Consider the following 22,504-nt stretch of genomic DNA (forward strand, 5'->3'; position numbering starts at 1 on the left):
GTCTTTCTTAGCACACAGCGGAATGGAGACGATCCTGAAATCCTCCTTTGTACTGAATTCAATTTTAAAACAAATCGTGACCCCAAGAACCAAAACCCAACCGAATCGTGGGATTCCAAAAGATTCACACCAGTTCTCCTTTGACACCAAAGCTCTCACTTTGGGGATATTGTGAAATTAAAAGAAGCCAATGAGGTCTTGTGTTGAAAAGCCATCCAACCCTCTCCATTCCACGGTTAACCAGACTGTTCTCCATGGGTTAATATCTCCATTCCTGTTTCTGACAGGAATACTTCAAGGTGTCCAGGTCTTACTTCCAAATCCCCAACAGTCTCTCTCATCTCTCCAAGCAGCTCTCTGTCCCTGCCTCATCCATAGCCAGGAGCCAGACTGAGCCTTTGGCTGAGTGACAGAGGCTTTCCAAGCAGCACCTTCCTCTGATGACAGGCTGAGGAGGAGGGCGCACACACAGACACAGCCATACCACATGCGCCCGTCAAGAGGAACTACTCAAGCTAAAGAGAACAAGGACCAATTCTAAGAATTACACCTCATCTCACAGAAATGTAATTGTGCAGCTTCCGCAAGTCCTTTGCCTGGCTGGAGCTCTATTGCCTTTCACGAGTCTTTCGCCAGATTATTCATGGCGTAGGGGAGCAGAGAACCAATACAAAATAGTGCAGCAGCAAAGGCTCCGATCCTAAGTGCTCTACAGGTATCATGGTCCTTGTAACGCTGCATTTCTATCCCCCGCTGCTGTTAATCCCTGTGTCGGCCACTCCAGCGCACCTCCCTGCCAGAGCAGACAGCAGAAGAGAGGGAAGAGTGGCAAAGCTTTGGGCTGTTAATGCATAACCATGCACCATGACAAGCCAAGATATGCTAATTCTTCTTCATTGGAGCTAGTGTGGGTGGTATTTTCCCCCTCCATGTTTGGTCATGGAGGAACAACAATCAATGCAAGTGTTTATACACAGCCTAGGCTCTGTAAACTGGCATGTACACATCGGGTATGTAAACAAAGGGGGCCCACCATGCCAGTTTACAGAGCCTATAGGCTAAACTGTATGGATTTTCAGTGTGCACACAGTACGGACAGGTTACGGATCGTGAAAATATATTTATTGATTTTGCATCCAGAATCGCTGACTCCACCTTTAAGCTTTTGTTACTCTGCAGTCCATGCCTTGGAAATGATCTCATATCCCACACAATTCAATCCCCTTGTCTCCAGTTTGTTTGGAATGTGTTTGATCCTTGAACATTTTGCAGTTGTTGTCCTTTATTTTTAACTGCTAGCCTGATAAAGGATCGTTTAAAAGGTGAATTTTAACTCAAATCACTTTGAAGTGATCTCCATACATTTAATAGGATCTCTGAATAAATGCGCTTATGAAATCAATTATTTCTTTCAAAGATTTTTTTATTAAATGTTAGTAACAAAGAAATTGTAGCACAATGAATACAAATTTTTCCCCCTTTTTTTCCCGAACATACCCCACCCACATCCCACCCTCACACCCAACAACACGAAATATACACTACAAGAAACAGAAATAAACAATCAATATGAAAAAATAAATAAATAAAAATTCAATCAAATAAAAGAGGGGAGGTGGTAGCTACTCTTCTATAGTTATTGTTGGTTTTTTAAAATAATTTAGGAAGGGGCGCCAAATTCTGTCAAATTTATTCTCGGATCCCTGGGTAGTGTAACGTATTTTCTCTAAATTCATACATGCCATAATGTCTCTAATCCAATGTGAGTGGGAAGGAGGAGCAGGATCTTTCCACTTGAGTAGGATAGCCCTACGAGCAAGTAATGAGGTGAAGGCCAGTACCCTCAGCTTCACTTTAGGTAAGCCCGAATTTGGAGCAATGCCAAAAATTGCAGTGAAAGGGTTCGGCTTAATTTGATGCTGAAGTACTTCAGAAATTGTTTGAAAAACTGATGTCCAGAACTCAGTCAAGGTGGGACACAACCAGTACATGTGAAAGAGTGATGCCGGTGCGCTCTTACAGCTATCACAGGTCGGGTCTACATCGGGGAACATACGAGCTAATTTAGTTTTAGATATGTGGATACGATGTACTACTTTAAATTGCACAAGAGCATGTCGGGCGCACATGGAGGTACAGTGTATCCGATCCAGGACTGAATCCCACATGTGATCTGTGAAGGCAGAACCTAGGTCCTGCTCCCACAGGGTTCTTATAGCTGCTAATGAGGGGCTATGCAACTTCGAAATAAGGTTGAAAAACACAGAAATTGAGCCTTTTAATGTGGGGTTTACAGAAAGAAACAAATCGACATGATTGGCTGGCGGTTTATAAGGGAATTGGGGAATTAACTTCTGCGTAAAATGCCCGATTTACAGAAATCGGAAAAAATGTGTCTTTTCGATACCAAAGTGTTTTGTCAATTGAGAAAAACTAGCAAATAGATCATTAATAAATAAATCACCGATGCATTTTAAGCCTTTTTTATGCCAGATCTTGAATGCACCATCCACCGTCGAGTGAGTAAACAAATGATTAGCTGCAATTGGGCTGAAAAGTGAAAAATTCTGCATTCCAAAATTCTTCCTAAATTGGGTCCAGATTCGAAGGGAGTGTTTAATCACGGGACTACTGTTGGGAATAGCCGAAGAGAGTGGAAGTGCGGCGCATAAGAGGGCAGATAGAGACAATGGGCTAATAGCGCTGGACTCCATTGTTACCCAGACTGGGGCTGAGTCGTCAAGGTGAAAATGCACCCAATACACTAAAGAACGGATATTAGCAGCCCAGTAATAGTATTGGAAATTAGGGAGGGCCATTCCACCTGTTTGTTTGGGCCTTTGAAGAAAAGCTTTCCGTAACCGAGGGTGTTTACCATTCCAAATATAATTTATCATTAAAGAGTCAAGGGCCTGAAAAAAGGATTTGGGGAGAAAGATGGGGAGACATTGGAATAGATATAGGAACTTTGGGAGTAATGTCATTTTAATTGAATTTATTCTACCTATAAGAGAGAAAGCCAGAGGAGACCACTTCGATAATATTTGCTTCGCCTGATCCAATAATTTGAGGAAGTTCGATTTAAATAGGTTTTTTAAATTTCTGGTAAAACATACCCCAAGGTAACTCAGATGATCTGTCACCACTTTGAGTGGGAGAGCTGTATAATCAAGTTTAAGAGCTTCTTTATTAATCGGAAAGAGTTCGCTCTTACTCAAGTTAAGTTTATATCCAGAAAACTGACTAAAGACCTCCAACACAGAAAGTGCCTCCGGTAAAGAGGTGGCTGGCTTGGCGACAAACAAAAGTAAGTCATCGGCGTATAATGATACCTTATGTTCACTTCCTCCTCTCCATATCCCCTGAATCTGTTTGTTACCACGAATGGCAATAGCAAGTGGTTCAATTGCAATAGCAAAAAGGAGCGGGCTCAAAGGACAACCCTGCCGGGTCCCACGGTGCAGATCAAAACTACTTGAGTAACGGCTGTTTGTTAATACTGAGGCAGAAGGGCATGCATATAATAATTTAACCAAAGAAGTGAAAACAGGACCCAAACCGAATTTTTCAAGGGTGAAAAACAAATAATTCCATTCTACTCTATCAAATGCTTTTTCAGCATCCATAGAAGCGAGGCATTCTGATTCAATATTTCTGGGGGAATATAAAATGTTCATTAGCCGGCGGATATTATAAAATGATTGGCGTCCCTTTATAAACCCAGTTTGGTCGGGGGATATGATAGAGGGGAGAACATCCTCCAATCTGTGGGCGAGAATTTTAGCAAGTATCTTCACATCCGTATTTAATAGTGAAATTGGTCGGTATGATGCACAATCTAGAGGATCTTTATCCTTTTTTAACAACAGGGAAATACAGGCCTGGTAGAACGAAGGCGGGAGTTTACCTGAGTCAAATGAGTCTGAGAATACCGAACATAAAAAAGGCGACAATTCGGCTGAAAATTTCTTAAAAAAGTCAGATGGAAGTCCGTCTGGACCAGGAGATTTGCCTGATTGCATAGATGTTATTGCTGCAATAATTTCCTTCTGAGTAATAGGTGCCTCAAGGCTATGTCTCAGGTCTTGAGAAAGGGAAGGCATGTTTAGGTTACTGAAAAAGGTTTCCATCACCGCTGCGTCTACTGTACAATCAGAACTATACAAATTTGAATAGAATGTTTTGAACTTTTCGTTTATCAATTTCTGATCTGATGTTGTACACCCATTGTCTGTCCGTATTCCAGGGATGAGTTGCTTCGCTCTAAATCCGCGCAGTTGATTGGCCAGGAGTTTACCAATCTTGTCACCATGCTCGTAAAAAGTACCTCTGCTCCTAAGCAACTGGTCTGCAACTTGACGAGAGGAAAGAAGGTTGAATTCTGTCTGAAGTTTTAAACGTTCTTTGTAAAGTTCAGATGAAGGTGAATTAGCATATTGTCTGTCTATGTTCAGAATCTGATCAGTTTGTTTCTGTTTTGTACACTTATTTTTGTATGCTGCAAATGATATAATTTCACCTCTCAAATAGGCTTTCAGGGCTTCTGGTGTTTTATTTATACTCAAAAAAGTTTTAATATGTGTAGAGATGTGGCAATGAGAACTATTCAAAAAAAGAAATAAAAAGCATGTCTTCAGGTAAACTCCAGCGTTTCAATAGACTTGTGGAACACTGAACACAGAGTAAGTTGGCGATGCTCATGCCTGCTCTGAACAGACTAATCTCCTCCATCTCTATGCCAACCTCCTAACCCCGTGTCACTCACACTGAGCCCACCACCTTATGGCAAAGCGTTTGCATTGCAACCCCCATCTTCCTTCAGGACACCTTTCAGAAAATCACTCCCACTCGCCATCCAAAATGAACTGAAACCTCACCATTTAAAAGCTGCTAAACACTCAAGCCTTATTACTCCTTCAAACACCAACATCACTGCTGGGAGTGTATTTATATCTTTATAATCTAGCGCTGATAAAATATTACAATACTTTTTTTTATGCTATACTTAGTTCCATATAAGTTTAAAAACACGTAACTTATAGCACCCCCATAAGGAATTCTGAGTTATTTCAACAAAGTCAGTGCATCTACATGAGGTAAGCCTTCAGTGATAGCTCATGGATTTTACACCTTCTGCTGTACGTCCAGGTTTTTTCTTTGCAGCAGAATCAACTGAAATATTTCTTGGGCTCTTCTTATGATTTTTCTGAGCTCCTGCACCACTTTCGGTGGGCGACACCAGTTTGTAAACGCTGCCATACTGAGAAATACAGAGAGTTTTGTGGAGCTGATAATAGGCTTAATCAACAGTTCTTCAACTCGCTTGGCGATGGCTTCAATGTAACCAAAATTATTTTATATGAAAATGTATGCACTGTAGCTTAAAAAAAAGAAAGATGATTCAAAAGGGTAATTGTCATGATTATTTTATTAAATAAACACAGACTGTCCTGATCAGACACATTCAAATGGTACAGAGTCATACTAAAGGATGGGTCGTTTAACAGGGAGACAAGGATCTAACTGCAAAACAGTGCAAATGGTGACTCTCCCACAGACAAAACTAAAGAAAAAGAAATTAAAAACACAAACATAGACAGTCCCTGTGTGCCTTGCAGCTATTCCTCCTGTAAAACAAAGAAGAAATCACTTAGATAAATGAACTGGCATTTACAATGAAAGAGTTGTTACTCTGAGTTCAATGTCAATATGTGTTTCATTGCACAAACAAACCTTTTGGCCTCTGTGCAGCATATAATGGGACCTCAGGTCATTCTGACAGTTGGCGTATGCCATGCCGAGTCCCGCTCCTGAGCCCAGGGAGATGGGCCACGTGTGCCCTGCAAAGCAAACAGGTACTTTATGTCTTTAAGTGTTAACACACCAGAGATGGCATGTGAAGTCCTTTTCACACTCTTTTTCTAACACCCTTTCTGTTGTTATGCCTCTGCGCCGAGGCAGCCAAAGGCCGTCATGAATTATCTCAAGAACGCTTTTAGGCATTCTCAACACATTTGGCACAACCTCACACTTTGACTAAAGTATAAACTGATAACATTTTGGAGGTCAAAGGTCACTGTGATCTTGCATATTCTGAACACTTTGAGGGGTTTTCTTCAAACTGTGCACAAATGTGGACTCATAATAATAATAATAATAATAATAATAATAATAATAATAATAATAATAATAATAATAATAATAATAATAATAATAATAATAATAATAATAATAATAATAATAATAATAATAATAATAATAACAACAACTCATAGATGAACTGATTAGATTGTGGAGGTCAAAGGTTACTGCTACTTTACATATTATTGCCAGGTCGTTGTGACCTTGTACCATACTGAAGCTTCTTAGGAGATTTACCTTCTAGCATGCCTACCACCACTGGACTTTCACTGTTCAGCAACTGTATGCCGAATGGATGCATGCAACCGCAAGGCGGTGATTCAAGATTTGTCTTTATTACTGTGCTTAACTCACATTAACATATTTGCATGCTCCTTTGTGTGCTTTTACGATGGGTGATGTTGGTGCTCTATATTAGAAATTCAGGTTGTATAATGTCTTCTGTTAGGGCGGAGTGTTGTTTAGCAAAAACAATAAAAAATAAAATACTAGACAGGGTTCAACATAACTTTTTTTTCCTACTGGCCCGCCGGGCCAGTGGATCCGAGTTTTACTGGCCCCTTGTATATTTTCACTGGCCCTGCACACACTTTTTTTTTTTCATAATTTAGTGTCAATAGTTATAATACCTGTATTAGAAAAATAAAGAAAGATAACCAAATCTAAAGGGAATATCTATACTGTAACAGTTTAGATATTCCCTTTAGATTTGGTTATTTTTATTTTAGTTAATTATATGAAATGTTGAGATTGCTCATACACATAATATAACACCAGACAAACATATTGAATTTGAAGCCTACAACTGAAAGTATGTTGAAGGGGTGGGCCAGTATTTTAAAGGAAAAGCGCAGTTTTCACTTCATTTTCTGCAACTCAACCTCTGCTTTGGGAAGAAAGAAAGGGGGCAAAGTAAGTCGATTGATTTGTCGACTCGCAGGCGGACGGTAGGCAGCTCTGCCAACGGAGCGAGAGTGCACCCGCTTGTTGCTCCGCCTGTCAAAACGCCCACGCATCGTTTGTCCACAGGCCTTTCATTAAAAAATATATTTTATATAATGTTTATTATATTGATAAACACTGCTTTCATTCCGACTCTGAACGCGCATTTCAATGAACCATGATGTAGTCTACAAAAATACTGATCTGTGATTGGCCGTTACTGGTCCGGGCGGGCCAGTGACTGGCCAATCAACTTGCCCTGCATATGATTTTACTGGTCCCGGGCCAGCGGGCCATTGGTTATGTCGAACCCTGCTAGAACTGAGCCAGTGTAGGTTCTGCATTAGCCACACAGAGCATCACTCCTAGCTGAGTCCCTCTGAGCTAAATGAAAGTTTACAGATACAGAAACAATTGATTAAAGCTACTTACGTTTGAAGAAGAGAACAGAGAAGACGATTCCTAACCCCAACCCAGTGCCTGAGAAAAGGAAAACAACTTCAGTGGGACATGGATGACAGTGTAGCGTTGTTGTTTTTTAATGCACTAGATTTCAAATACATATTACAATATATAGAAACATTTCAACTTGGACCCTGGTACTACAGAAGGGTGCTGGGAAGTAAAGTATTGTCACCCTACATTTTCTCGCTGAAATTGGTCAATAAATGAGATGTCAATTTAAAGACATGTAGCCTCTAAACAGCTTACTAAAAAAGCCAACAGTTGATGTCCCGTCCGCGTCATTGCACTAAACATTGCACTCCATTAAAACATCTGCCAATCGTATGGTCCTTTTGGTCGTAAGCAGAACCTGCAAGACTGAAGACTGTTTGTTGTTGTTGTCATATTACAGAATGCCCTGAGGTTTATACTACGAAGCGAGATTAAGGGCTGAGCGAGGTCTGTTGAGTCTAAAGCCAAAGTTTTCAGTATCACGAAAGGTGGCTCTCTTTCTACCTGGTTAGATCACCGTGGTAACAGAGGCTGCACGGCTAACCAGCTCAGACCAGTTTTTGTTCCAGAGTTTGAGTTTAAATTTGGCTCTTAGAGCGCTGCCCTTTAAGGAAACTACACCTTTTGAAATCCCGCGGACCTGACTATAATGTCTGAGCGATACTTTTCACTGAGTAAACTAGTTAAATCAGTAAACTTATTGATCAGCAAGTTAATGAACGAAACGAAGCCGTGACATAAGGCTTACATTAGAGTGAACTGTAACATGTGGCTTTTTGCCACATGCATAGTTATTGATGCAGAAAATGTAAAATAGCCTAGACCTACTGTATGCAGCGCCACTCTATGCTCTCACCTCAAATGATTTTACCTGGCGATCTACACACACTGGCTCTTAATGAAGCGTTCTATAAAATCACAGGTTGCAACATTATTTCACTGTGGGCTTCTTTCTTTTCATCAGTAGCGATTACAGTTGGGACGTGACAGGTGACATATTTGTCCGGAAAATACAGACTACAGGTTTTGTATCTAGGCTATTTATTTGAATGGTATTCATAAGATGCAAATAAAGGGCTATTAGCCTAAATCAAAATCTAAATTGTATTAATTTTGATGTGGACAGTGGCCCAAAACTAAAGTGATTTTCCACATAGGCTATGCTATTCATTAGGGGACAGTGTCAGACTTAAATCAGATTCTTAAGTGTAGGATTATCAACTAGGCTAAACGGTGTACTGTTTAAATCCGAGTTCAACCTTTAATTGCTTTATAATGTCACATTATGCACTGCGAGAACGATCTGTAAAATAAATGAATCCCAATTTTCTGACAACATTCCACTCTCTCCTTATTTGCAGTAAGAGTTTTTTTCGGCTCTCTGTTTTCTGCTGTTCTGTGATCATTCAGACTGACAAACTCTTCCTCGAGTGAAGTTAGCGACGCACTTTTTTATTTATTTTTTTACTCAGCTGCTCGCCATCAGTCCGTTAGTGTAAAGTTAGCGGCACAAGATCAGTCCAGTCTGTGCGGAAGCAGAGTCAAATGACGGCCAAACGCCCCCTCTTATGGGGACGCGCACAGAGCCTGAAGCTGAAACCCTCGTTCAACATAAGAGGTTGATAACTTCCTTCGTGATACCGGTTAGCTCTGAGCGAGGGAATGTGTTATGTTGAACCAGATCAAAAAAAGAGAGCCGGGCTCTGTTGAGTTTGTTTCGTAGTATACCCCTCTGGCCTATAATACCAGCAATATTATTTCAATAACTAAACGTACAAAGAATGGAATGCTAATGGATGTGTGCTTAGTGTGGTGAGGTTTGAATCCAAAGTGACAGAAAGGAGAAAACCAATCGTATTTTCGTTTGACTGTTTTCTTGCTGGAACGCAGGAACGAAAAATACGAGTCAAATTCTCCTTTTCTTGTTTATTGGTAAAAAATGGGTTCTAAGAAAAAAACTGAAGAAAGCCTGTCACAGTGCGTCCCTGTACAGTTTGAAGCACAAATAACAGAAATCTCCATCACCAAACTACAGCTGGTATGGTCTGGAACCAATTCCCTGACGGAAATCTATCTGAAAATAGGCAACATATCCATGACATGAGAAAATTATAACTTTGTTGACATATAAAACAAATACATGATGCAATGAGGTCAGGGCTAAACACCTTATCTGTCTGCAAAGATGTGTTATTTAACAGAAATGTAGCACAAGGAAAAGTTAAAGCAGTTCTCTGTTGGTTTGATTTTGTGTTAAGTTCTGGTACAATATTTAGATTTAGATTTTTCTTTGTGGAAATGCATTGACTTAAGGTTAATACTGAGGATACATTTTTTTATGCAAAGATTTGTACATTAGCAGGAATATTGCAGAGTCGATCATATGGATATGAAAGCTGTGTTATGTTCGGGTCAAGGAGAGATGAAAAGGGGCTTCTTTTCGAATATAGGAAAAGACAGCACTGTTTAAAATGAATTCGACTCCACTTTTCCTAACCGACGTCATCGCACGACGGCGAGTATTGCTGACGTGAGTCTCTAGGTCATGACCACTGGTCTAGTAGTCATGACCACTGGTCTAGTAGTCATGACCACTGGTCTAGTAGTCATGACCACTGGTCTCTAGTAGTCATGACCACTGGTCTCTAGTAGTCATGACCACTGGTCTCTAGTAGTCATGACCACTGCTCTAGTAGTCATGACCACTGGTCTCTAGTAGTCATGACCACTGGTCTAGTAGTCATGACCACTGGTCTCTAGTAGTCATGACCACTGGTCTCTAGTAGTCATGACCACTGGTCTCTAGTAGTCATGACCACTGGTCTAGTAGTCATGACCACTGGTCTCTAGTAGTCATGACCACTGGTCTAGTAGTCATGACCACTGGTCTCTAGTAGTCATGACCACTGGTCTCTAGTAGTCATGACCACTGGTCTAGTAGTCATGACCACTGGTCTAGTAGTCATGACCACTGGTCTCTAGTAGTCATGACCACTGGTCTAGTAGTCATGACCACTGGTCTCTAGTAGTCATGACCACTGGTCTAGTAGTCATGACCACTGGTCTCTAGTAGTCATGACCACTGGTCTAGTAGTCATGACCACTGGTCTAGTAGTCATGACCACTGGTCTAGTAGTCATGACCACTGGTCTAGTAGTCATGACCACTGGTCTCTAGTAGTCATGACCACTGGTCTCTAGTAGTCATGACCACTGGTCTCTAGTAGTCATGACCACTGGTCTCTTTGCATCAGCAGAACTATAGCGCTTACAGAGACGGTGTCCGATCCGTGGGCTCTTAATAATAATAATAATAATTCATTTTAATTGAGGGTGCCTTTCATAGCACCCAAGGTCACCTTACAGGGCAGTGTTTAAAAAACAAAATCAACAATCATAAAAAACACAAAAACAAGATACATTGAAACAATTTACACAAGAAGGGTTAAATGGGTGGGAGACAATGAATTAGATGGAATATGTCAGTTTAAAAAGATGGGTTTTTAGACAAGACTTAAAAGAGGAAAGAGTGTCAGACATGGGCGTAAAATTACGTATGGATGGTGTGGACGTGTCCATACCAATATTCAAATGTGCTGAAATTGTCCACACCAATATGAGAACGAGATGACAATGACGAGAAAGGGTCGGTGTTGGTGTGCAGGAGTTCACAGATGTATGGAGGGGCGAGGCTGTGGAGGGCCTTGAAGGTGAGGGATATCTTGGGATATTTGGAGAGGAAGCGCGCACTACTCTGTTCTGACCAGGAACTAGCAGTTGCCATAGCGTTAGCCTATTAATTTTTGGTGAAGGGGCCGCCTTAGCAACGCAAGCCCCCCGCCTTATACCTACCGACCAAAAAAAAGAAAAAAATTAAATAAAAATTTATTTTTAATTTTTAGTGCTGCATAATTAATGTACTAGCAAGCGTGATGTATGCTTGTGCATGGTCACAACTGCGACTTGCGGTAAATAAATGTATGCTTGTGTCTCCAAGCGTTTCCCTATCAGCTGCTCTGTGTATGTCTGCAGCTCCACGGCTCTGCGCGCGCGACCGTGCCGCGCGTGACTATACGGCATGTCCGCGGGAGAGTCAACGAGCAGAAGCAAGCCATCATTGAACTAGTGGCGAAAATAAACTCAGTGCGGTTCTATGGGGATATTTAGCTGAACAGAAATAAGTGCTGTGCAAAGCTAGACTAGTTTAAGACTCCACATCACCGTGGCAACACACCCTATCTATCAGCTTAGACAGCGCAGAGAAAAGTCTGATGAATGCATGAGAATGATGGCCCAGCCAAGTTTCAGTAAGTTTACAGAAGTGCCACACTGTTACTGTCTTTGAAATGTATTTAGTCATTTTAAGGGGAAAACACATTGTATTTGTTATTTAAACTATAAAGTTATTTGTAAAACAGCAATTGTCAATGCTGCTTTTATTTTTCTGTTTTAAATTGGGAGATAAATGTTCCAAGACAACCAATAACCTCTGTATTTAAAAAGAAATCAAGCAAGTAGGCTAATAATAACCATTAATGAAATAAAGGCAATCGCAACACAGTAAGCCTATTGTCCACAATAGTCGCACAGCCCCCCATCCAAACGGAACTTTAAAAAGTTGAATTTGCACTCTAATGTGCATACACATGTTAAGAGTATGGTCCATTATTTGTATTTAGTGTGGTTGCGTTCCGAATCGCATACTCTTTCTTTTTTCTATTCTACATACTACATCCGACGATAAAAAGAATCTAGTTAGGATGCAGTAGGCATACCATTGGGACATACTTTTCTCTCTTATTTCATCATAACATTGCGCCTTGATCTTGCCTCTTGCTTTTATATCCGTCGCATCCCCGTTTGTTTTCATATGGAGGCTTCGTCGATGTGACGTCACTTCACGTGCGCACTGGATTGTGGGTCAGAATCGCCCAAATAGGATGCACTTTTCACAGGCCCCCAGGATGCTGCCTTCTCCGAGCAGCCAGCATGGACATGTGGCCAACCCATTGGTATTGCATGGTAAGGGGTGGAGCTTATTTTCATGCGGCCCGTAGGCAGATGTCCCTGTCCACACAGTACAAGCAGCGAACAAGATTGTGTCTCTGCACATTTTTTCTGGATATCAATCATAGGCTCATACTTATCTTTAGGCCATATACTATTAAAATGTAAGTTTTCTCATTTCAAAACGCCACCTCAAGCGTTTTATTAGCCCAACGGCTTTCAGTTTGTTTTCGCCAGGCTAGATGCTACAGAACGAGACACCCGCCTCCAGTCCGCTACGCTTGCCGCCCTCTTTCTTGATAGGTCCATAATGCCGCTACGTCCATGCTACGTAATGCTTTGGGCCGCATGGAATTTCCGGATTATGCTTCCTTGTTGCTTCTCTGCGCCTATGAGCAGCTTTCATAGGAATGAATGGGCGCCATGTTTCAATACGGTGTCCATTTCTTTATATGTCCATGACTTTTCAACACTAACAATCTTGGCCGCATGAAGTAGGACATCCGGGTACTTCTAACCATCCTAAATCTGGCCACAAGAATCGGGACATCCTAAATCTTTTTTCTACATACTATATAGTAGAAAGTATGCGATTCGGAACGAAACCTAGGTCTGCATGGTATTGCACCAAAACAGTAGAAGTTTTCTTTAATTGTATTTTTTACTGTATGTTTGCACAAAATGTGTACCTGCACATAGCAAACACAATTGCACAACTCTAAGGTCAGTGTCAGTTGTATTTTTGTATTCAAATAAACAGTTGTCTATTTCTTTAGTGCACATGGCGTCTTTGAGCAAAATACCCCCAAAATGTTCGCCTCCTGTTCCCCTGGGCAGCGACCACCTTGACTAAAGGCCAGGACACACCAGTCCGACTTGTTTCTACTTGTTCCGACTACGCAAAAAATGGGGTCGGCCGTTTCAGGAAGCTCCAGGCTTCCCGTCGCGGCCAGAGAACACACCAAACTGACTGCTGACTTTCCGTACGCTCTGTTGCTTGCGCGGGACGTAATGTCTCCATAACAGCAGGCGGCGCTAATCTGTATTGTGGCCCGAAAAAATAAGAAAGCCGGAAATGATGGGACAGCTCTCTAGAGCATAAACATTAGATAGAAATACGTATTTATATTTATGGACCATAAGAGCACAATTTTTAGCAGAGAGTGTCGAGCATGGTGTCGAGCAGTCAACAAGGGTTGATGCATGTGAGTACTCTCAAAACGAAACGAACAAACACATTAAAACGATGGCTAGCTGTTGTTAGCTGTTTGTGCTACCCGCCTCACTTCCGGGCTTCACTGATTCGCTAGCCCTCCACCAATCAAATTGCTCCAAATGAAAGACGGTCGGCCAGCCTGTCGCCGCCGATTGAACATGTTCAATCGGCGGCGACAGGCTCAAAACAAGCCCGACGACCTCTACGTCGGCCGACGTTACGGCACACACCAAACAGATTCGTCTCCCGACCCCCTATCGACTCTACGACGGCGATTTTCGGGCTGGTGTGTCCTGGCCTTTAGTCATTTCCTGGGGGAAACACTGTATGTATGTATGTATGTATGTATGTATGTATATATGTGTATATATATATATATGTATGTATATATGTGTGTATGTGTGTGTGTGTGTATATATATATATATACAACATCAGAAGAATGTAATGAAACTGCGCCCTACTTTGACCAATAAGAATAATAGGCTTGGATATCTAACCGGCATGCAGTTGTCCTTTACGAGCCCTTAATGGCTAGCTAGTTAGCCTCCCGCCCAGTCAATGACAGCTGTGGAATACAATAAAAAAAACTGCAGATCATTTTGTCCTTAGGGGGACTTCAATGTGTCGTCATACGCAGAAGACAATGAGATATTTACCAAGTTTAATGGCACCGTCTGCCAGGCATCGGTCCCACTTTTTCCCCAGCTCCTTCTCAGACATGCTGAACATTAGCTTGAGGCAGGCTAGAAGTGTCAAACCCAGCTCCGGTGCTGCTTTCACGTGCATTCGAAAATGTACGATTTTTCACGCTTTGATGGCAGAGGAACGGCCAAGCGACAGCATTCAGATTACTAAAGGCTAAAGCACGTCAATTATTTAAAAATTGTATCAACTTTAAAGGAGAACTCATACACATTATTACTGTATTAGTGAAAATACAAGTATGCTGTATCCAAAGGTAGTTTATACCCGTTTACCTGAACTTATCATTACGCTACTCTTGCAACCCTCACTGCGGTTACGCACAACGTGCTCAATGTCGCCATCCAGCGGTAATTCTAAGAGCCTGAACAGTAAATTACGTACAACACAATGCAAACAGCATTAGAGAACATACATTTTTTTATTGTAAATTTATTTTAAAGATCTCCTATTATACTACTTTTCTGGTCTTCATTTCTCATTAATGACTCCTATGGAGCAGCCTGACACGTATCACAGCACAAAAAACTATGTAGATTTTCAGGAAACTCTCTCTCATCTGGGCGCATTCAGCATTCTCTGTCAACACTGGGCTTCGTCCTTCTCCGCCCCCTCCTGCCAACCCCACTCAGTTGAGATTGGTTACCTTCCGGAAGACTTTCAGCGGTGCACGGGAATATTTGAGCAGGCAGGTGGGGGCATGGCCGGAGCGTGCCTGAGGATGTTGCAGCATTACCATACATGGTCAGACCCCAGACGGTCAGCAGGGAATACGTCTAAATCAGGGGTGTCCAAACTTTTTTCACTGAGGGCCACTTACAGAAAAATCTACGAAGGGCCGGGCCACTTTGCAAAAATAACACATTTATCTGGACATGTAGCTGCTTAGATGTTTAGTTTCATAGTGTCTTCGTAAATTGTAATCCTTCTTCACGGCAACACTTTCCTTGCACACTAAACAGGCACATTCCCCCTCTTGTTTATATGCCAATGATACCCCCAGTGTTTTCTGCCTTTGCGTCCAATGTCCAGCAGGGTGACAATAGTATCCAGCCGAGGTCCCGACCCTCCTAGGGGGGTCCGGGGGTATGCCCCCCCGGGAGATTTTTTAAAGTTTTTAAAGTGAAATGCATGAATCTGGTGCACTTTGAGAGGGAAATTAAGAGGCTAAATCTGAAGAATTTTGTATGAAAAAGAGACACTGTGTCAGATGAATTAGAAGCTCTTGGAGAAGGACACATAGATTTTCCATAATAATATTAATTTAAAATAAAATATTATGCAGGGTCCTCTGGGATGGGCTTGTTGCTCTTTTTCTTTTATGGGACATATATTTCTCTGTAATATAATGAGTGCATTTAAATTATTTAAAAATTAAAAGCGCCATATTACATTATATTTTTAAAATCGGCCGTGGGCCAATAAAAAGCGCGGGCCGTAGTTTGGACACCCCTGGTCTAAATGCATGTAAGTCATTACTTGACACTTTAGTATGGTTAAACATGACTATAAATCATTATAACAGCATTTATAGGTCATAAAAGTTGAAAAAGCATAATAGGTGCTCTTTAAAGTTTCTTAATGAAATTTTGTTTGACACAAATCAGTACACTGCCATGAAGTAATTACAGCATGTTCATCTTACCGACACTGATTTCCTGAGATGGCAATATACAATTTGACAACATACAGCACATTTGTTATCAATTTTACAGAAACTTGGCATGTTTTGTTATAGTTACGATTACATAAATATTTCCCATCAACTGGTACATTTAACTACTTTGCATCAAAATCTGAAAACTAGCACATTGGTGTTTAACACACAGAATCAAAGTACTACACATGGAAATCATGTCATTTCCTGTAATGAATTCTGCAAACAGACTGACAAATGTATCCAGATTCATAAAATGATAGGCCATCACATGCACATGTAAGTCCCTCCTCAGCAGGCAAACTGTGTGAAACAGCCAATAGTCATCATGTTGGCAGTGATTATCAAGCACAGCCTTTTCAACTGATGTAGAATATGAGTTGGCTTCTGAATGGACCTCAAGTGAACTCATAGTGGGTCTAATTTATGAGCATTTCACATTGTGTGAACAACAAAGGGGTACCAAAGAGGTAGAAACTGTGTCCGTCAAGTTTAAATGTGTCTTTGGCTAAAAACAAAAGAAATCCCCTTTGCCATTACTTTCTCTATTCCAGTACACATGTGTGAATCTTAGATCCCACTGAATTCTTGTCAGTAATAAGACAAGATATGGCCTTAGTCATGATTGATGTGGTATTCACTCCAACAAGACTGCAGTTATAACATATGAAAATATAAGCTATCATCCAGATACTGCAGGTGTTGACTGGTACGGTCCCTACGAAAAAATATGCTCTGGTTTGACTGCATTCCATCTCATTTATAAAAATAAAAATAAATAATGTGGTGAACACAGGTAGAGAGGATCACGCCTGTCTGCTGGTCCTAGAGGTGTTGTTGCTTGAACCAGCGTCCATACTGAAGCTGTTCTGCTCACTGATTGGCCAGTGGCTCTTGTTCTGCTGCCGGCTGGTTGCTCTCTTCTCTGGCCGTCTTCACAGATGCCTTGCTGATGTCCAGGAGGTCTCTCAGCTCCTTGTTCTCAATCTGAACAGGTCAGAATAACATGATGAATACCCACACATTTAAAACCATCATCGGACATAAGTTTTGAGAGTTAAAGGTGTATTCAGTGATTCTGGAGAAAGTGTGTTGCCAAAATGACTTTGTCAAAAACAGTGAATATCTCCTCACAACCTGCTTCCTGTGTCTGTAATGTGTGTACACTGATAATGATACACAATCAGTGTGACGACACAGCCTAGGCCCTGTAAACTGGTATGTGGTTTGTGCGTCCAGCCCAATGCAGTTCAGGTGAATGGAGTATGTGGCGATTCTTATCTGAGCCGTTAGCACTAGCATCTCCTTCAAGACACTGGCTCTCTGTTACTCTGGGGAATCTACGGACATTGCTGTAAACAGTTACCACTGGAAATATATTCTACTGAAAAATAGCTGTCCCTGTAATTGTGATGTTTCAATAACTATGAGTTTGGGGTAGTTAATGCAATAATGATATAGAAAAAAAAGAATTGACAAAATGTTATTGGTGATTGCAGCTTGAAGGCAGCAGCATTTATAAATCATTTATAATCATCAAAATAAAAGATTGATTGATTGATATTGGTGCAAACAAAATCAAGGGCATTCTCCATCCTTCTTTTTCAACTATCTGTCATTAATTTCAAAGCGTCTTATGCCAGTGTGGCAGCAACAGCAACATAGTGCATTAGCAGTGACATAGCATCATGTTACTATATGATTGATATCTGGATTTGGCACTTTATCATGTAAAGACATATACATTGTATTATGATACAGTAGGGGTGTGCACGTGTACATGTGTAACTGGTAGGGATGGGAATTGATGATAAAGAATTTAACGATTCTGATTCTGCTTATCGATCCGATTCCTTATCGATTCTCTTATCGATTCTCATTGTGTGAGAAAATAAGTACAAATGTGTTTATTTGTGTTAACCTGTTTAAATATCTGATCAGAAGTGTGTCTAGTGTGTGCAAAGATTATCAAGAGTACTTTAGGATTAGGAAATTGTCAATTTTCACATTAATTGGTCCGGACAAAAAATAAAAAGGTTTGCCTTTTTAAGCCCAAATGCCACTATGTTCCCTAAAAACTAAAAACACAGACTGAAAACAGTCAAGGAAGAGCTTGTGCCTTTTGGAATATTAACTGTGCTCATTTGCATTCAACTTGAAACAAAATTCAACTGAAAAAAATACAAAGAAGTCTTCTGTAAAGACAAGACCAACTATCAACTTTGGCAAATTAACCATTTGTTTGCAGAAAAAATATCATGTATGCCCTCTCAGGAAGGATACGAGATAATTAATGTACATGCTGTTCTAATGTGCAGCGCGCTGTTTATTATTAATATAACGGCCCGTCATCAGACACATTTGCACATCGGTCGCTCCTCAAGTAATACAAGTCTTTTTTTTGTATGGGCAGAGATCGTTATTTTAAGTGTGTAGTTACAAAGTTTCATGTTTAACTTTAGTGTAGGGTTCGTCTCAACCACCGTGCGTAAAGGGTGCATTAGAACAGCTGACGGGAGGAAAAAGAAAAAGGCTCTCACCTTTTTATCTCTCTTCCTTTTTTATAAGCCCGCCCGCTGTTTATTATTAATATAACGGCCCGTCATCAGACATGTGCCGGATGTTCTTTGCACATCGATCGCTCCATCAAGTTATCCAAGTCAGTGCTTTTTGTATGGGCAGAGATCGTTATTTTAAGTGTGTCTTTATGAAGTTTATTGTTAAACTTAAGTGTAGACTATCGTTTCCTTATCACCGCCGAGTTCCGCTGTATGTTGTTTTGGGTTCGTCTCCACCCGCCGTGCGTAAAGGCAGCAGAACAGCTGACGGAAGGAAAAAGAAACAAACCAGCTGACGAACGTGAGTAAACACTGCGGGGCTTAAGGCAGCGGTCAAGAAAACCTTTTTGCTTTGCTTTATGCTGCTCTCACCTTTTTATCTCTCTCCCTCTTTTATTAGCCCACACATATGCCTACACACACGTTCATTCCCACACATTGTATGTACAAGTCCAATGGGCAATTCTGGTGTCGACTAGACAGGCAGCGGACATTTAAACGTTTAACCGTCAGGATCGCCGTCTGCTCGCTTGCGCTCCTGCTTGTGCGCGTGTCATTTGACGAAATGGAAACTTTACAATTGTTGCAGGTGGCCGTATTGTCGTCTTTTCAAGTGAAAAACAACCAACATTTAGAGAGATTCTGTCTCAACGCCATGCTTGCTGTAGCCTGGTCCAACCAGACCATCGTACTTCATTTCATTTGTACAGAAGGTCTGGAAGTGCTGTAATTGGCAAACGTTCACTCACTTGGAGGCGGGTGTCTGTCGAAGTTTAAAACTATTGGATCTGCCCAGTGCCACTCTGGATTAGCCAACCAATCGCATCACGTTTGGTCGTCACGTGTGTCATGAGCCGGCTTTTGACGGTGCGTTCCAGTTGGACAGGGAACTCGGAAATTTCCGACTTCACTAAATATTGAATCTACTATGAATCTACCGGTACCTGGCAACAGTAACTTGCTAGAGCCTAACGTTTAGTTATTTGGATGAGAAAGGTTGTAGGCGTCCATACTTTCGCGAGCAGATGCACTGGAACACAGACAGGTCGGAACTCGGAACTACCAAGTCGGAAATCTCCTTCTTCCGAGTATAAAGGAACGCAGCATTCAACTGAAACTGGAGCGCGACTTCGACGTCATCGTTCTCAGCCACTCGCTCTGTTCGCTGATTGGACGACTGTAGATTCTCCGGCTAAATCTGGGAAATGCACTGTACACTCAGACTGACTACTGAAGGGAAAATGAAATATGGCCGGAAGTAGGCGGGCGGGCGGAGCCAGGCTATGTTTGCTGCGTTCTGAACCAAAACAAAGCAGCGCGAGTGTCAAGTCATGACACATTTGCAACAAGCGGAACCGATAAGCGGCATCGTTAAGCAGGCATGTTAACGATTCCAAGGAATTGGTTGACTCGGCACCGGGTCTCGATTCCCATCCCTAGTAACTGGTTACTTAATCATAACTATTTAGGAAAAATCAATAAACGAAAACCTTTTTTTTTTCCCCTTTCTTCCCTTTTTTTTTTAAAGTTTAGAAAATTAACACACTGTTTTCAGTGTATCAGCCAGCACTGTGGACACGCCAGACACACATGCGGGTGGACAGCCACGGCAGAGAGATGAAAGATAAATTGAAGATTGACGTAACCCAGTTGACGTGAACAATGCTAAAAAGTAAGCGCAATAAAACCATCAAAAGTAAAAAGCCCAAACTTTATCAATACACCTGTTCAAACGTGGACACATAAACGCGGACGTAGAAAGCACCCGTATCGTGGATGGTATGATATGGCACAGCCCTACTGCGAGTGCCACAAAAGTATTTCTATTCACTTATATTGCATTGGATGGCAGCAGACATCTCGGGTTCCATATCACCAAACCTGGGCAAATAAAACTCTCTGCATGACTAGATATTATTAAAAAAATGCAGGTTTGTGTTTATGCATTGCTATGCATCTCTTTACCTTACACACGAAAGAAAGAACTAAGAGAACCCCATTCAGTCCTGTCCAGTATTAGCTTTCCACAAATAATGGTTCAATCAGAAACACATGTAGATTTGTTCCTGACTGTACTGGAGCAGTGTGCTGACCTCTAGCTGAGCGAGCCTCTCTCGGACAGAGCAGTAGTGCTGATCATCCACCTGCACTGCTCTCCTCATCACCTGACCCATCTCACAGATCCTCTCCACCTGGCTCTGCACTTCCTGACAACACACAGAAAAACAGACATTTCCCCAAAATCTATTTAGGATCCTGACCTAGGAACAATTGAGAACTTGAAGATGTGCAGACAGTGGTTGTACTTTTGCATGGTCCTGGTGGAGGCTGAGCACAGGCTTGGTGTCCAGCTCCTTCTTGGCCATCATCAGCTGGAGCATCTGCCTTCGGTATCGACCCATGATCAACTCTAGAGCGTACTGGTGTTCTTCAAGAGACAGCCATAGTTCTGCAGAGAGACATGAAAAGGTGAGCAAAGATATATCAATTTAGATGTATATATTCATACAATAAACAGATTACTTTTGACCTTTATTCTCCTGCTGTAGTTCCTTGATTTGAGTGTTTTCCTGCGTCAGGAGGACATGCGGCTTGTATTTGGTCAGCTCCTGAATCTCTGAAGTGTCTTCAATGTGCTGGGAGGAGAGAGCAGTAAGGCCAAGTGGAAATGAATGAGAGTAAATAGAAAGGCTCTGTTTCCACTTTGAATCAACTATGATTAAATTCGGGAATGTGTTCCAAAACAGGCATCAACAACATCATCACAAAGTGAAAGCGCATGGGATCATTTATTTAACACCCTACTACAAAAGAAAAATAATTGTGAAGTGGTTGGCCAACGACTTAAAATGTATGTTTGATAAATCAAATTAACGCACAAAGATAACAATAAGAATATAGTGGCAGTTTAAGCGATGGCTGTCGGGCAATGAAAACTAACAGACGTCATGCCAAATTCCATTCAGCAATAAAGGAAATTAACATCGGTGTCTATATCTTCTCAAATACACTGTACACATCTACAACACATCTGATCCAATCGTTTTGAAAATGTAAAGGATCTTTCTATATGCTGGTGCACAGAAGTGACCCAACAGGCAGCACTTAAACGCATCACAATCTCAGCCTGCTGCCTGCTCCACATTAGCTTCTGGGTTTTTAGGGGAGAAGAATGTATAGGATCATTATAGGAGTTATTCGTGAAAATTGTGGAATAAATCCTGCTTTGATTCATTCTTAACCGATATGAAACAGAACAACGGAGTACTGTGATACCCTCTTTATAGCAGGGCACTAGAGTGAGCTATCGTTGTATTCGTGTAGAGATGCCCGTCCTTACCTTGTCTGGGAGAGCATTCCCCACCTCTCTCATGCTATGAACTCTGTGGCTGAGGGCCCCGGACTGCTCTATCAGTCCTTCGGCGGCTGTGTCGTGCTCCTTCAACCTCTCGAGGAGGGTCCGGGCATCGCCCAACACTTTTTCTAAAGTGCAGGCCATTTCCCCTAAACTGACAGCTACCGTAAACAAGCCGCTTGGCACCGACAGCTTGGTGAGAATTCCCCGCAGTCCGTGCTAGCTTACTTTGGCTAGCCTTAGTTAGCCGAGGTAGCTGTGGTACCTTGGTGGATACGTGTGTGAACTACTGCATTCCTGTGGAAATACACGACAGAGAAGTAAAGGACATACAAATACCGAACATAGGTTTTGTTGCATCTAACTGTAAAGAAAGTTTTGTTGTCAAGTCAATCGTTTCCGTGTGGGGACCATGAACTGACAACGTCACTTCCGTATCTTAGCCTTCTTCTTCTTCTTCTTCTTCTTC

General features: G+C 41.5%; 2 protein-coding genes across 2 annotated transcripts; both read right to left on the reverse strand.

Annotated features, from left to right (window-relative positions):
- Nucleotides 1-5,410: 5,410 nt before the first annotated feature.
- Nucleotides 5,411-14,532, reverse strand: micos10 (mitochondrial contact site and cristae organizing system subunit 10). The gene is made up of 4 exons (XM_080030863.1): nucleotides 14,420-14,532; nucleotides 7,516-7,563; nucleotides 5,734-5,840; nucleotides 5,411-5,627 (listed from the first exon to the last, which is right to left on the reverse strand). The coding sequence occupies exons 1-4, from the start codon at nucleotides 14,490-14,492 to the stop codon at nucleotides 5,619-5,621; spliced, it is 237 nt and encodes a 78-aa protein (XP_079886989.1). The 5' UTR covers nucleotides 14,493-14,532; the 3' UTR covers nucleotides 5,411-5,618.
- Nucleotides 14,533-14,959: 427 nt separating this feature from the next.
- sike1 (suppressor of IKBKE 1) lies at nucleotides 14,960-22,454 on the reverse strand. The gene is made up of 5 exons (XM_080030573.1): nucleotides 22,021-22,454; nucleotides 21,211-21,316; nucleotides 20,987-21,129; nucleotides 20,774-20,887; nucleotides 14,960-17,109 (listed from the first exon to the last, which is right to left on the reverse strand). The coding sequence occupies exons 1-5, from the start codon at nucleotides 22,177-22,179 to the stop codon at nucleotides 16,996-16,998; spliced, it is 636 nt and encodes a 211-aa protein (XP_079886699.1). The 5' UTR covers nucleotides 22,180-22,454; the 3' UTR covers nucleotides 14,960-16,995.
- Nucleotides 22,455-22,504: the final 50 nt, after the last annotated feature.

This window comes from Ammodytes marinus, assembly GCF_949987685.1.
Source record: "Ammodytes marinus genome assembly, chromosome: 7".
Lineage (NCBI taxonomy): Eukaryota > Metazoa > Chordata > Actinopteri > Uranoscopiformes > Ammodytidae > Ammodytes > Ammodytes marinus.